Here is a 13402-nt window from a genome sequence, read left to right as displayed (position 1 = left end):
AACGGTCTAATATCATAGTCGCGAGTAGACAGAGTCTTTCTCACACGCTGCTGACTGAATTGTGTACTGAATGATACGAGTTCAAACTCTAGCAGCAGCAGCACGTTTACTCCACAGTACAAAACACGAAGAGCAATGCACGCCTAGTGCGTGTTTGCGGCCCAGCATCCGTTCGGCAATGCGAAACTATTTGCAAACATTTTTAGCCACCACATCTTTTTCCGGTCCATTTTTTGTGTGTAAATAGTTTCGAACAGTGCGGCGTGAATGTACTGCGTGACGCGAGCACGGCATCAAAAAATAGGGCCCAAAAATGTTCCTAACGGCACGGTGGAGCCGCGTGGACTACATTTGACTTTCCTAGGCCGAAGGAACATTTTCGTGCGATCGATCCTCAATAAGTCAGTATGGGCGGGTGGCGGGTGGCAGAAGGAGAGAAACCGATCATTTTTGTATTTTGAATGGAATACTATGAGACGTGGAAACTGGAAAATTGTTAAACATATAAAAACGGGAATGAATTGACTGCAATTGACTTTCATTACTGTAGATACTTGACTGTTCTAGTGGTTTGTTTTTTGTTTTACAAGATCAACCATCTAATAGTACACGGAAACATACACTGACACTGATGAATCGGGATCGGTAGGGTGCGTGCATGTGTGTGTGTGTATGTGGGAGAGGGAAAAGGGGGAAAGACGTTGTACAAAGGAAGGGGAAAAGAGGTTATACAAAAAAGTCGGACAACTAACGTCTGACATTGAAACTTCCGCAGTTCATGGTGGTAAAGGGAAAGGGATTGGAAAGAAAAAACATTGAATACACGACAAAAAACGACAAGACAGAGCTATTTGAGAAAAGGGAGGCCCTATAATCACGCACACACACACGCACGCGGGCGCGGCCACCCGAGTGGGCGGGTGTCCGTCCGGGGGATTCGGTCGTGCTATTCTATGGGAATATATTCCGTTCAAAACCAGTAACAGAAGAGGATAACGAAAAACATACACAATATACATCATAGCATCGACTGATAAATAGTTACCTAACATGATTATTATTGTTATTATTATTATTATTATAAGTTTGAGGTTTGAGTTATTACAATCATACGTACTTGCACGTCCAACAATCTGAATCGCTCGGACGCCCTTTCTGAACGTTGCCACTATGTTAGCAGTGCGTGCAGTTATGGAATTTGGGGAAAGACAAAACGTTACACAATTACGGCAATGAAAGCGGTTATCCGTCACCCGAAATTGTTTGTATGTTTGTTTGTTTTTTAATTATTGTTTGGTATGAATCGAATCACATAAAAGAAGTTGGCAGTTTCGTGTGATTACACCGCGGCAGAGGTAGACGTGCGCAATATGGAATCGAACCGAATTGAACACGGTAACCGATGGGAAGAGATAAAGAAAAAGAGAAAAAGTATCAATAGTAAGATTGCGTTAACAGAACTAGATGAGATTGTAGCAAAACTGGGAAAGAATGACGCTAGTTTAACGGTCAGGGTAATCATGTAGTGAACTTTTCTTGCGGAAAGGAAAGCGCTGCTTCATAAGACCGCGTCAGGCGACCGTTTACAAGGGCATGAAGATTGGTGATACGCAGCGAATGGGTATTGGTGGATGGTGTCGGTGGACTAATTTAGCGGACTTCGAATCTCGCTAAAGAGAGAGGTTGTTTATGCCTATTGTATGGTGATTTAGAGCGGTAGATAGAGTGGGAATGTTGAGATTTCAACGATTCGACGATTCGAAATCAGAGGAAGTGTACGACCAACCATGTTTGAGAAACGACCTATAATTGCTTCTGGCAAGAGCGGTACGGATAGCTGAAAATTGACATCAGTAGGTACGAACACTGTACTGGACATCACAGAAGCTTTAAATCCTGATCCTATCACGTTGCGCTGAACGTAGCAAAACGAGTGTCCAGAACAAACCATTGGCAATAGAAAAAAGCACGCAGAATGTTCTCCTTCTTGTTAGTTTTAAAAGGCTTCCCATTTATCTATGGGAATGTTCTCCATCTTGTTAATTTTAAAAGGCTTCCCATTTATCTATGATTATTTACAAAACATTCAGCTGATATCCAGTACATAAAGTTACACACAATGGGAAATGTACACAGGGCATTGACATTTTGGTTCATTCAAATGAGATATTCCATGCACAGTATAGGTAAGTTATTTAAAACATTGATTTGGAATATTTACAGCGATTCTTCGTACAAGTAGACATTTTGTTTTTACTAGATAATGGACGAAACCACAGTTCGATGTACACGTCTCAGTCACTAATTACACATTGTATTTATATATTTATTTATATATAGACTTTGAGCCTATTGGCTGTATTTGCCTCTCGATGATACGATCAATGTATCATTTGCTCGACTGTATGCCACTGCAGTAGCTATCACCCAACACAATTGCATTCAGCCGAAGGTATTTTGTATATTGCAATACCACGTATATCATCTGATTGTAGACCTATTTAATCGCATTACTATCACGTGGAAGCAATAATCAACGATACAGTTTGAGGAAGCTCTGTTACACCGGGATCATCGTATAAAACAGAAAACAAAACTAACGATCATTGCTTTGCAATTCAACATCGATATACAGTCAAACAAAACAAAAACACAAAGCCGCATATTTAATCGTGCTGCGTATAACCTCAGCTTAACACTTCGTAAATAATTAATTGCAATGATTTGAATTTGGACCAGTGCTATTACTTGTCAACTGTAAAGGAAATTATTTGGGTTTCAAAAACTCGTGCCTAACATGTTAGCACAGGGGCTTGCTGACATCATCCACATCAAATTATAGTTTCCTGTTTTGCATACTGATACGGAAAGTTTTATGAGCAAGCTTTCAACGACTTAAAATAGCTGATACTTTTGTTGAAATTTTATGTTAAGCTACACAGTCCTTAGACGAGGTTAAGGGACTTTTTTTTCTTCATTAAGATTGCGCAATGCAATTGTTAGCTTCAACATTTCTATGGTTGGTCTAGTGAAATCGTGTTGCATTTGGAGAAAGAACTTGTTGTGTTGGCAGGCCTCATGCAACAGGCTCGGAAAGTGAGAACCACTAGTGTGCTAAGTTCGTCAAGACGTGAGCCGTGGCGTGCTGAACTGAAACTGTTTCAAACCATAACTGGCAATCTATCTGGGGTTCATACTAGAGCATCCAACTTTAAACAGAAAGGTTCGTTTGCAAATTTTGTGGGAGTGTTAATTTATTCTTCAAATCAAATGAAAGGTTAAAAGGCGGCCACTGCATTGGGCACAAGAAGTAAAGATTTGGGAGCAAAATGTCAGCTATTTTAAATCTGAGGAATAGCATGGTAGCGTTTAGAAAAACAGAGAGTTTATAGTTTGGTTCGTTTAAGGGGATTTATTAGTGCGTAAGCAATTGATTTAAAATGAACAAAACCCATAACATAACGAAGGAATACAGCCTAACAAAATAGCAGTTGTTTTTCTTAACGAAACTTATTTAGGTGAAAATAGAATAAGCCAACCAAATAACCATCGAAACAAGATTTTTGTATGCCTGTTTCTGGGTTGGGAGGATTCAACAACACAAAAAGTAAACACACTTTTCAATTAACGTATCAGATTTGGCTGAAATATGCAGATAGCAGTAAGAAAGGCATAAAGTAACACACATACAAATCAATATACAAAGACAAACAGATCAACGAATAAGTGGTTAGAATCGATAACGTTAAGTAGCGTTAAGAGATAGGGAACAGTTCCAGCAGAGTAGCAGTGGTAGTAGTAGTAGTATTAGTAGTAGTAGTAACAGTATTATTAGTAGTAGCAGTAGAGCATGAATAGATAGAACTTTACAGAACGGAGGCCAAACTAAAACGGGTTTTGGTAAACAAAAACGGAAGATGTTAGAGCTGGTCGGTAAAATCATACATTCACTAGCAATGTTAAACTTTAATGGCAATGTGGAAGGGTAATTGTGTTCCTAGTAGTTTCAAGAACAAATAACTGAGGTATTATAGGCGGGAAATAGTAATACGTTTGCATATACAATATACATTTGCCTTGAATGTTTGGTATCGTACCGTCGATGTAAGTGTGACAGGCGGAGTTAAGGCCCTGTTTTACCATTCCTGTCTGCATCATAATCATGCCCACATCTGAAAGGCGTACATGTATAATAAGAGAAAACGATATTTCGATAAATAAAACAAAGTACTGCAGTCCATGGTACGGAATCGACTGGAGAGCGCTGGCGCTGAAGGTGAAATAAGGGATCGAAAACCAGACTGTGGCAGACTTGCGCGTGGGGCGGAATGATGATGGCGATGGATGATGGGAGAGTGGTAGCAGTGTGATGCCGCTTGATGCAAACCGTGTGACGCGCTTATCGGACGAGTTGATGGCTACATGGGTACGGCATATAAAATATACGCGTGTATCGCTGCTGTAAGATTTATTACACTAAATTTGAGCAACAAAATATGGCATACATGAAACCCTCGCAACAGCACAACAACACTTCCCCTTTCCCCATGGAACCTAATACCTTTGTACAGTGAGCTGAGCTTTGACGCTAGCCAGAACAATTATGCGCAACACAGCTTAGCATGGCATCTGCAATACCAACGGCATAATAGACGGCAGATGCTTACCGTTGCGACTAGGCTAGGACGATATAGCTAGAATAAGTATTACACTTCCCCTTTCTCGCTTGCATCGATTAGCAATTAGACAGATAGTTGAGGAAGGTATCCCTTACGATGTTATACCTAATGCATACAATATCGCTTCTGTTTTCCGAATTATCTTCCGATAACGATTGGCTTAGATAGAGTATTCTACGACAGAGATGATGTTACTTGAATGTTATTCATGCTATTATTACAAGATGTGTAGAAGATGGCGTTCGGGAACGATGTAGGTACAGGTACGACAGTTTTCGTATTCATCTACTCAAATTAATTCGTGCTGAATTACCAAGCATTCATGCAGAACGTAAGAAAGAAAACAACATATGTTCGTTTGGGTTGTATGTGGGTATTGAGCATGTTTATAATGAACTTGTAGAAGCGTTTACTTCGAAGGAGCGCGTTTGGGAATCTTTCCAGACTACGGAACTTCTTTAGTCCCAAATAATCATGTAATCATTGCCACTGATATGACGACAACGTTTGTGATCATTAACAGAATCCATCGTAAGCACAGGTATGAGCTGTACGGATCATATGCTCTTTAAAACTGGCTGGACATTTGGCGTATATTACACACAGTGCAATGACATGAAACTCATCATCGAAATGGCGTTAACGATTCGTATTAGCTTAATGATTTTACAAAAAAAGAAAGAAAAACTATAGTCAATAATGTGTCCAGTATTAATGCTCATGAGTGATGTTTGGGGCCTATCGGTAACACTAATCCAGGGAGCAATGTATATGTATGTGGGAAGTAAGTGCATGTGCCCTGTATAATAGCAAGTTCCTCAAGATACAGAAGATGGTTGAAGGAGACCTTCACAAACATACTAAGATGAACACCAAGAGAATAGAAAATAATTAGATACAAAGTATTGATCTTTAACCAAGTCTGGCTTTTTTTTGCTTGTCAGTCTGACTTAACACAGTGAATGCTAAAATAACTTGAAAGGGAAAAAAGGTATTAACGCTGTAAAGGTTCAGATGTGCTGCAATGTACCATCCCTTTTCACCTCCTTACTTTTCTTTTACTGTTAGTTGCTACTTGTGTGAAATCTTACAGTAATAAATTCATAGAAATGTACATTACTTGAAGTATTTCGTTATTTGTAGTGAGTTATCAAAGCGCAAAACATTGAAAACGCACAAATGCTCTATCGCTTGGTAAACAAAACCAACATCCGACATTTATCGTTAGCCCCCTGAGTACATAACGAACAATTTATACAGAGTCTCGTAAGAAAAGGAAATTTGAATCTGAAAAACTTACAAAAAAAAAACAAAATACTAAAAAGCGCCCACTGTTTACTGCAGCAAATAGTTAAAAATCAATACTACAAATTACTGGTTATACTTGTTAGAAGAGAGTGAAAAATTTATCAGTGATAGTAATGAAAGAGTATAAGAGATAGATAGATAGATAGGTAAAGAGAGAGAGAGAGAGAGAGATAAAGAGAGTGAAAAAATTTACAGCATCCAATGCGTCAAAATTCCTCCTATTTACAGTGCAATAATGTCTGCATTGAGGAACATTGAGCTAGTCTTACGCTCGCTTTACATATGCGCTCGGAAGGAAGATGTGTGTTTGTGTGTATGTTTTTGTTGTTGTTTTATATTTAAGTATACCAATGAATTATCTAGAATGGCACTCATTAAGACGAAAGTAAATCAAGCTTTCATGTAAATACGGTCTAAAATAGTGTACTGAAGAAACTGAAGCATGTTTGTACGTGTAGTTGAGAAACTGAAACACGCTTATTTTACTAGCGAAACGTTTCGCACTTCGGAAAGTGTCACATGATTGACTGATCAAAATGCAAATCGTAACAATCTTAACCAAAATGTTGAAACAAGAGAAAGAAATGCAAATGTGTTACTAGTACTGAAACGATAACTGTTCGGTAAAGAAGACAACTAGAAGACGGGAAGAACGGGAAATCATACGCCCGTAAAGGTTTTGGAAATGAGTAAATGAAGTTACGCAAAAATTCATCTAACTAAAAACGAGAGTAATCGAGAAAAAAAGGTGAAACTTATGCAATTGCTTTACCTAGATCACCTATTTTCGTCCTGGTTTGTGCCGTCACTGTACAATGCGTTACGAACACACATACACATATAAAAACACACACACACATACGAAAAACACAAACAGATTCGGTTTCATTTTGTTCATGTTCATTCGGGGGTTCAATCCGTTTGATGATCGGAAGCCACGCATCGCATGTGTAAGAGGGCGGCCATTTTCATTTGGTGGACGATTTTTTGTGTGTGTGTATGATTTATTTGTTTGTCAACAGTATTAAGTTCAGCGAAGAATGTTTCATTTCGGGGTCGCCAAGAGAATAAAAATAATTAGAAAAGATTATCATTGTGGTGAGTATCCGGGTGGTCGGTTGGTATGCATATCTATCAAAAACGGGCTAGGCGTTTGTAGGGTTGGTTGGTATGGTATGGGACGGGTAGACCTGTTACTGAGAGGAATTGGAACTAGGGCATGGAGTAACGTGTAAGAAACAAGTTAGAACAATACAGAAGGGAAAGTAGTAAGTAGGTCGCTGGTAAAACCGGTCCAGGTTTTGTGTCTTAGTTGCCTTGCTGACACTATGGGCACCGTTACACCCTTGCGACGATCTCTCCACTCCCATTCACTCGACGAAAATTGAGACGGGTACCATTGTCGACGAAATAAGCAGAGACGAGTTTACACTTTTAATCGAGACGTTCTTGTCGGTAGACTGTGTTTCTGGGAATTAGTATGGAAATGGGAGGTCGATTCAACGTATACTTACAGTTTTTGCATTTGCATTTCTTTATCAGCGTTTCATCTTTGATGTCGTCATGGCACGCTTTGCAGTAGAACCACGCACTGAAATCGGGAAGGAAAAAGCGAAAGTCTCGTTTTACTACAGATGTCCATAACATTACCGTACTGACCACCGAAGGTCACTGCCATTTTCTCACCGCTTCACTTCGTCGGCACTCTGCGCTATGAAAAAGCCTTGCGTGTTGGCTAGAATTTTTGCACCCCGAGGATTGATGGAGATCTTGCTGTCGTTGCCTTCCTCACCTCCCTTGATCTCGATGGCTAGCAGTAACAGTTTAAGCTTGGTGAAGCATAGCCTAACGTCGCGAACGTGATGGAAAAGCAGGTGAGTTAGTGAAACGATTGAAACAAACGTCCCGTGTACACTGTTACAAGTGACAAGTGGTGAGATCTGCTCTCGAAGAATGTACATAACCGCACAACTATCAGTTGTGCACTAGAACAGGAGGAGAACATACAGATAGAAAGGGGAACGCATGCAAGGATGGTTCACTAATACTACTACTACAGACATGACAACAACTACTACTGATGTTTAACGATTGTTACTACGAATAAGTGATCTAGCGAGTGAGTGTTGGGTAGTAGAAGCCATTACAAATGTTTATGTGACTATGTGCATGATCGGGGTTGTTGTTTGAAGTGAGAGCAGAGTACATGTATGGGAGGACTTCAGCTCAGCTGCTACTGACACACAGCTATTCGCGCTACATTCTATCAGCAGGAGTACTACGCAATCGGATACGGACAATTGGGTAATGCTGTATTATACACAACGTCTGGACAATGTCATTATTGGTCAAGTGTAGTCCATCGCCAAGCGCTGCCTCAGGACGATCATATACATACAAGCACTATGGTACACTACTCAGCGACTAACGGGAGAAGTAGCTACCTCAGACACTCCGATGAGCATAAGCAGGAGGATACACACTACGGCAATGGGATCAGTAGGGGTGATAGCTTAGTTTACTACAAGCTTTTACGCTTCATCGTTTCAAACAGGCATGGCACAACAGCGACGATGTTAGAGTGAAACGATTTTTTTTCGACCAGGATATCGATACAGTGGAACGGTGGAATGACACGTTGGCGGACGGGACGAATGTTGACAATAGCTTGCTTGCTCGATCTATGGCAGTTAATCTAGCGTTCGAATGGTGTACTAAATAGATGAAGATGACTGAAGAGATGGAGAGAAAAGTAAACGTGTCGAAGCTATGCTGCGGTGGTGCCTGCCCACTACCGAACTGCTGCGAGCTCGCTTGGGCTCAGCTCAACTAATCGAGCGAGCTGCTAGAGGGTTGCTTGATTTTTTTATGGTTTAGCGAAGCCTTTGGCACAACGCTTCAAAAACAGAGGGTCTTTGAAACACACACCAGGAAAGCTCATCTACTGACAAACTGGTTAGTAGTGAATGTGGTCTAAGGAGAGCCACGAAACAGTAGCTATTTGTACGGTCTATTGGAACGGGAAAACTAATGTAGTTAACAAAGGTAACACAACACAATCAAGAGTAGAATAGAAAAGATGTTAAACTATTAGAGAAGGAAAGTAGGTGTCCGGTAACGTCAAACATATAATCAGGTCGGCCTAATGTTTTCTGGTACATAATATGGAACTGTTGCAGTTTTTAAGTAAGTGTTTTCTCTTACTGCACAAACTATTCTCGTGATTCAACAGATTTACAATAATACGTTCATGATGTTGGAGTTAATGTTGAAAATTATAACGATAGTTGAGAAATAGTCCAGTGCAAATAGTACAGTCATCATTTGTCAACACTTCACTATATGGTTGAGTAATAACATTAGTAGCAACATTTCCTGTACCATCTTCAGTGATTGCCGCTAGGCTGAGTACTAGCATGAGGCTTGAATTTTGTAGCAGTGTCATTGTCAGAAGTCATAACAGAATGCGTAAGATTAATAGTGATAGTAATTAGTAAATAGCAATACTGGAGAAGAAAAGTGAGAAGTAGTAACAGTAAATATACTAGGATCGTAAATAAACACTAAGAGAAGTAAGAGAAAGAGAGTTTTCTAGTAGAGGTAGAAAGGGGGTAAATGTCACAGTACAGACGGCTAACTGTGTCAGTGGTATGAAACCGATAAAACGAATGTTAGTTAGTTTTTAGCAAAAACGGGACTCTTACTCGCTGGCTTGTGGAAAAGTCATGCCGGTAAAAGAAGGTGATAAGGTTTCGGTATACATCTCACATCCGGTACCCTGTAGGTAATCATTTTGCCAGGCCTGTGTATCTGGCGACTGCAATTAGTAGAGATACGGGAAAGATAGAAAAAGAGAGAAGAAAAGAAAGAAAGATAACAAAAGCGAAAACAGGATATGATGGCAAAGGAGTCGAATTCGGTCCGAACAGGTTTTGTTTTCTCTTTTTCGGGCCCAACTCTGACAGCTGAAGGTAATTTGACGTTCCAGTAACCCTCGCTTGGGAGACAAAAAGCGTTACAGAACAAACATAGCTTCTCGTTGAATCGAATCTATCCAACTCATAGCTAACAAAGTCATGTAATAGTAGAATGGGGTGGGGGGGGGGGGTATGAGATGGGGCAAGCTTCGATCCCTTTATACTTGTACTTGTTCGTGGTCAATTTTGTCTAGTCGGTGCCAAATAAATCGTCCTGTGTTGATAAGGATTGAACACAACAGCAAGAATCAGGCAATTCCAGTAAGCTCTAGAGATACATCCAAATCTCTTAAGTTGACGATTTTTGAATGAAATTTAAATGAAATCAAAAGTGTCGATTATTAGAGGGGTGGCTCAAGTTTTGCTTTCGTTGAACTATATAGGTGTATCAGACGATAACACACAATTTTTATACTTGCATTGTATTTTCACAGTTAGTCTGAATCTTATCTGAAAAGGGTAAGAAATTATAATGAAATATGCGTGAAATGAAATACTCACAAACTTCTGTACACACATTCACAGACGAAATAATGCTAAATTATTCTAAATGTATACGAGGCGACTTCCTTTTGTCAACAGGCTATCTGCAGAGAATGCCAGAGTAACCATGCCTTGTCGTGAAATGCGAAAGCGAACATTCACTATTAAAGGACGATTGGTACACGAGTGGGCAAAGAGCACCGTACCCATGGTGCATAGTTGTTTCACGGGCGTGAAACTATATTGTGTGCCACCAACCGATAGAAGCGAAGGGGAAACGATGGGAAACGAATGAACCTGCCTGGACGCACATTCAACAACCAAGAGAAGCATTTAAGTGACGTATTTATTACCCAACTGAACGATTTACTCCTAAACATCGAAAGCAGTGGCAAAAACAGGGTTTCCATTATAGAGCTGTGAAATCATTTTGTAGTGTAATTGTAGTAATAGTAGTAGTAGTAGTATTAGCAGTAGTATTAGACATGTAATGGAATTGAACTGAAGCCATATCGCACCGACAATTCATTGTGGGTGTGATGATTCGTTATCGTATCAGCGATCAGGGAGAGTGTACACTTTGGGCCCGTTGTCCTGTTATGGAAATGTAGAGACTGAATCAAATTCCATTGGTGTTTGTAGTGTTGTATGTTTTGGAGTGGCTAAACATTCTCAGTGATCAGTGTACGTATTTTGTTTATTACATATATGCATATCCAAGTGCTCTGATGTAGCACCATACGGGTGGCGCACTACTAGTGAGTTGCATGGACCAAATGTAAACCAAAAAAAGGTAGTATAATTCACATAAACGGTGAAACATAAGAATGGTGAAAGCGCCAATTAATCAACAAAAGTTACAATGGCAGCAGTTGTGGATAGCATACGCACAATTCACACACACACACACATAGACATAAAAAATATTTAGACACACAGGACGAAGAAATTGGACGAAGAAAGAGAGACAGATAGAGAGAGAGGAGAGAGATTGTGTATGTAACAGATATATAGAGACAAAGAATGACAGAGAAAGAGAGATAGTGTGACTGTGGCGTATTTCTGGGGTAGACTTACTCTGTTGCCTGCGCAAACGGCATACCAATGAAAGATGGACTCAGTGTTTCGGTGTACATTTCCATCCCCGTGCCCCTGAGATAATCATTCGTCCATACTTGCATGTCTGGCGACTACAAAAGTTTGGGAGCGAGTTGGAAGTTGAAATATCATTTTACAGAGAATGAAAAATTAGGATGATCGTACGCAAAGGGAACTAGAGCAAGAGAGCATCTGTAGCAACCGTAGTGCGGGGTCAGGACGTTTCGTTCTTTAGTAGTGGGAGACACAGTGTACAGCTTACTTGTAACATAAAGTATTGTCTTACATTTTATGAAAACAAAACAACAACAAAAACATACAAAAACGGATACACGACAAGGACAAAGGACAAAGAAGTAAGGTTCGTTCGTTTGCTAAGACCAAACTGAGAAAAGAAAGATAGCAAGCAGATTTTTATGAGTGATGATGTGGAATTGCGAGAGACTGCAGTATGAGCGGCAACAGCTGCTTGCAGAAGTGGCATTGTTTGCAAAAAAAACAACAATACTTGATCTACAGTGACTTGTAAGAAAATAACCACCACGGCGGTACGATCGTTGGATAGGAGAAGTACGAAATTATGCACGTTCGATGTTATGCAAATTAAAAACTGTAGCACTGAACAATCATGTTTCTCTCAAACCTTCTATACTGCAAGAGCAGTGTTAGCCTTTTCATTCAGCTGTATTGGAAACGAAACGATTCTAGGACACTCGTTTTATCAATTCTATTAAATTCATACATACTGACAAATGAGTGCGAGATATGTATAGAAAAGAGAAAAACTGAGCAAAAAGTTACATACCATATTTGCTTAGGCGGGGAAAGAAGTACTTAACATTACAGGTTTATTAGCTTGATATGGGATAGAGGAACCAGTAGGTATTTAGTTGATCATGATGCAAATTACTTCACAAATGAAGAGTTAAACAAAACAAGCTTCATCCATTGGCTATTTGTTTAAAGAAAAATTTGAACCACAGCACTGGTTCTGTACTCTGGAAGATTGAAAATTTCATACTAATATAAAATTTCTCTAACTGTTATCATATTAAACGATAAGAGCACAAATAGGGAAAAATATAAAAGTGAAAAGTTACAATATATGTTTTGGATAACAATAATAACACCAACAGCAGTAGCAACGACTGCCTGCAACGTGTGAAGCAACTATGCACTAATGGTTTAATAATATAGGAAATAATTATAATTCCTCCAACTGCTGCTCCTGCCACTATTGGAATTATTACTGTGAATTACCGCTTCACTGATTGACGGATCATACAGATTGATCGATAATCAGATTATTATACACTTGAGCAAATTAAACTACACACTACGCACATTTAGAAAAGTACTGAGATCAAAGGAAAACAAATTGTTCTAGCGTACAGCGTCCACATTATTAGCATAGTTGCTGATATGAATAATCGATTATTGGTTAATTATTTTATTATTTTGTTTGGAGGCATTGTTTGGTTAGTTTGTGTAGAATTTTTACTGTTGCTGTTTGATAAAATAAAAATTAATCAAATACTACAAACTACCACTAGTATAAATGAGTTTGCGGACGGATGCTGTGTACATTACCTTTGGTTGATGATACTTGTTTACTTAAACTATATTTCCAATTAAATAAAATGTATCCCAAAATCCCCCAAACACAACCAAAGTATCTTTTAAATCAAAAACATTTCTTTTGGATGAGTGTTTTTTTTTAAATCATCGCTTCCTTCTCCTGCAAAAGAGACTAGACACAATAATAGGTTAGTAAAACGATCTGTGTATCAGCAGTCGCATTACCCCCGCTGCTCATGTAACGCGTAACCTCTGGACCTCTGGAAGCCCATCGCTCAA

At 39.4% G+C, this 13402-nt stretch overlaps 1 protein-coding gene across 25 annotated transcripts in view; it reads right to left on the bottom strand.

Moving 5' to 3' along the window:
* LOC120894606 (calcium-activated potassium channel slowpoke) overlaps nucleotides 1–13402 on the bottom strand; it is a 69575-nt gene that overhangs the window by 13167 nt on the left and 43006 nt on the right. For 6 of the 25 annotated variants that reach the window (XM_040297304.1, XM_040297300.1, XM_040297301.1 and 3 more), the window contains exons 11-14: nucleotides 11525–11637; nucleotides 7674–7832; nucleotides 7502–7578; nucleotides 6760–6795 (exon numbers count right to left, since the gene is read on the bottom strand). In XM_040297304.1, coding sequence (XP_040153238.1) covers nucleotides 6760–6795; nucleotides 7502–7578; nucleotides 7674–7832; nucleotides 11525–11637 — 385 coding nt within the window. Of the gene's footprint in view, nucleotides 1–1117; nucleotides 1169–4097; nucleotides 4173–6759; nucleotides 6796–7501; nucleotides 7579–7673; nucleotides 7833–9691; nucleotides 9805–11524; nucleotides 11638–13402 lie in introns of all 25 variants that reach the window. The other 19 variants (XM_040297313.1, XM_040297303.1, XM_040297297.1 and 16 more) reach the window with 9 other exon arrangements.

Source organism: Anopheles arabiensis, chromosome 2, assembly GCF_016920715.1.
Source record: "Anopheles arabiensis isolate DONGOLA chromosome 2, AaraD3, whole genome shotgun sequence".
Lineage (NCBI taxonomy): Eukaryota > Metazoa > Arthropoda > Insecta > Diptera > Culicidae > Anopheles > Anopheles arabiensis.
This window is presented reverse-complemented; position numbering and strand designations above follow the sequence as displayed.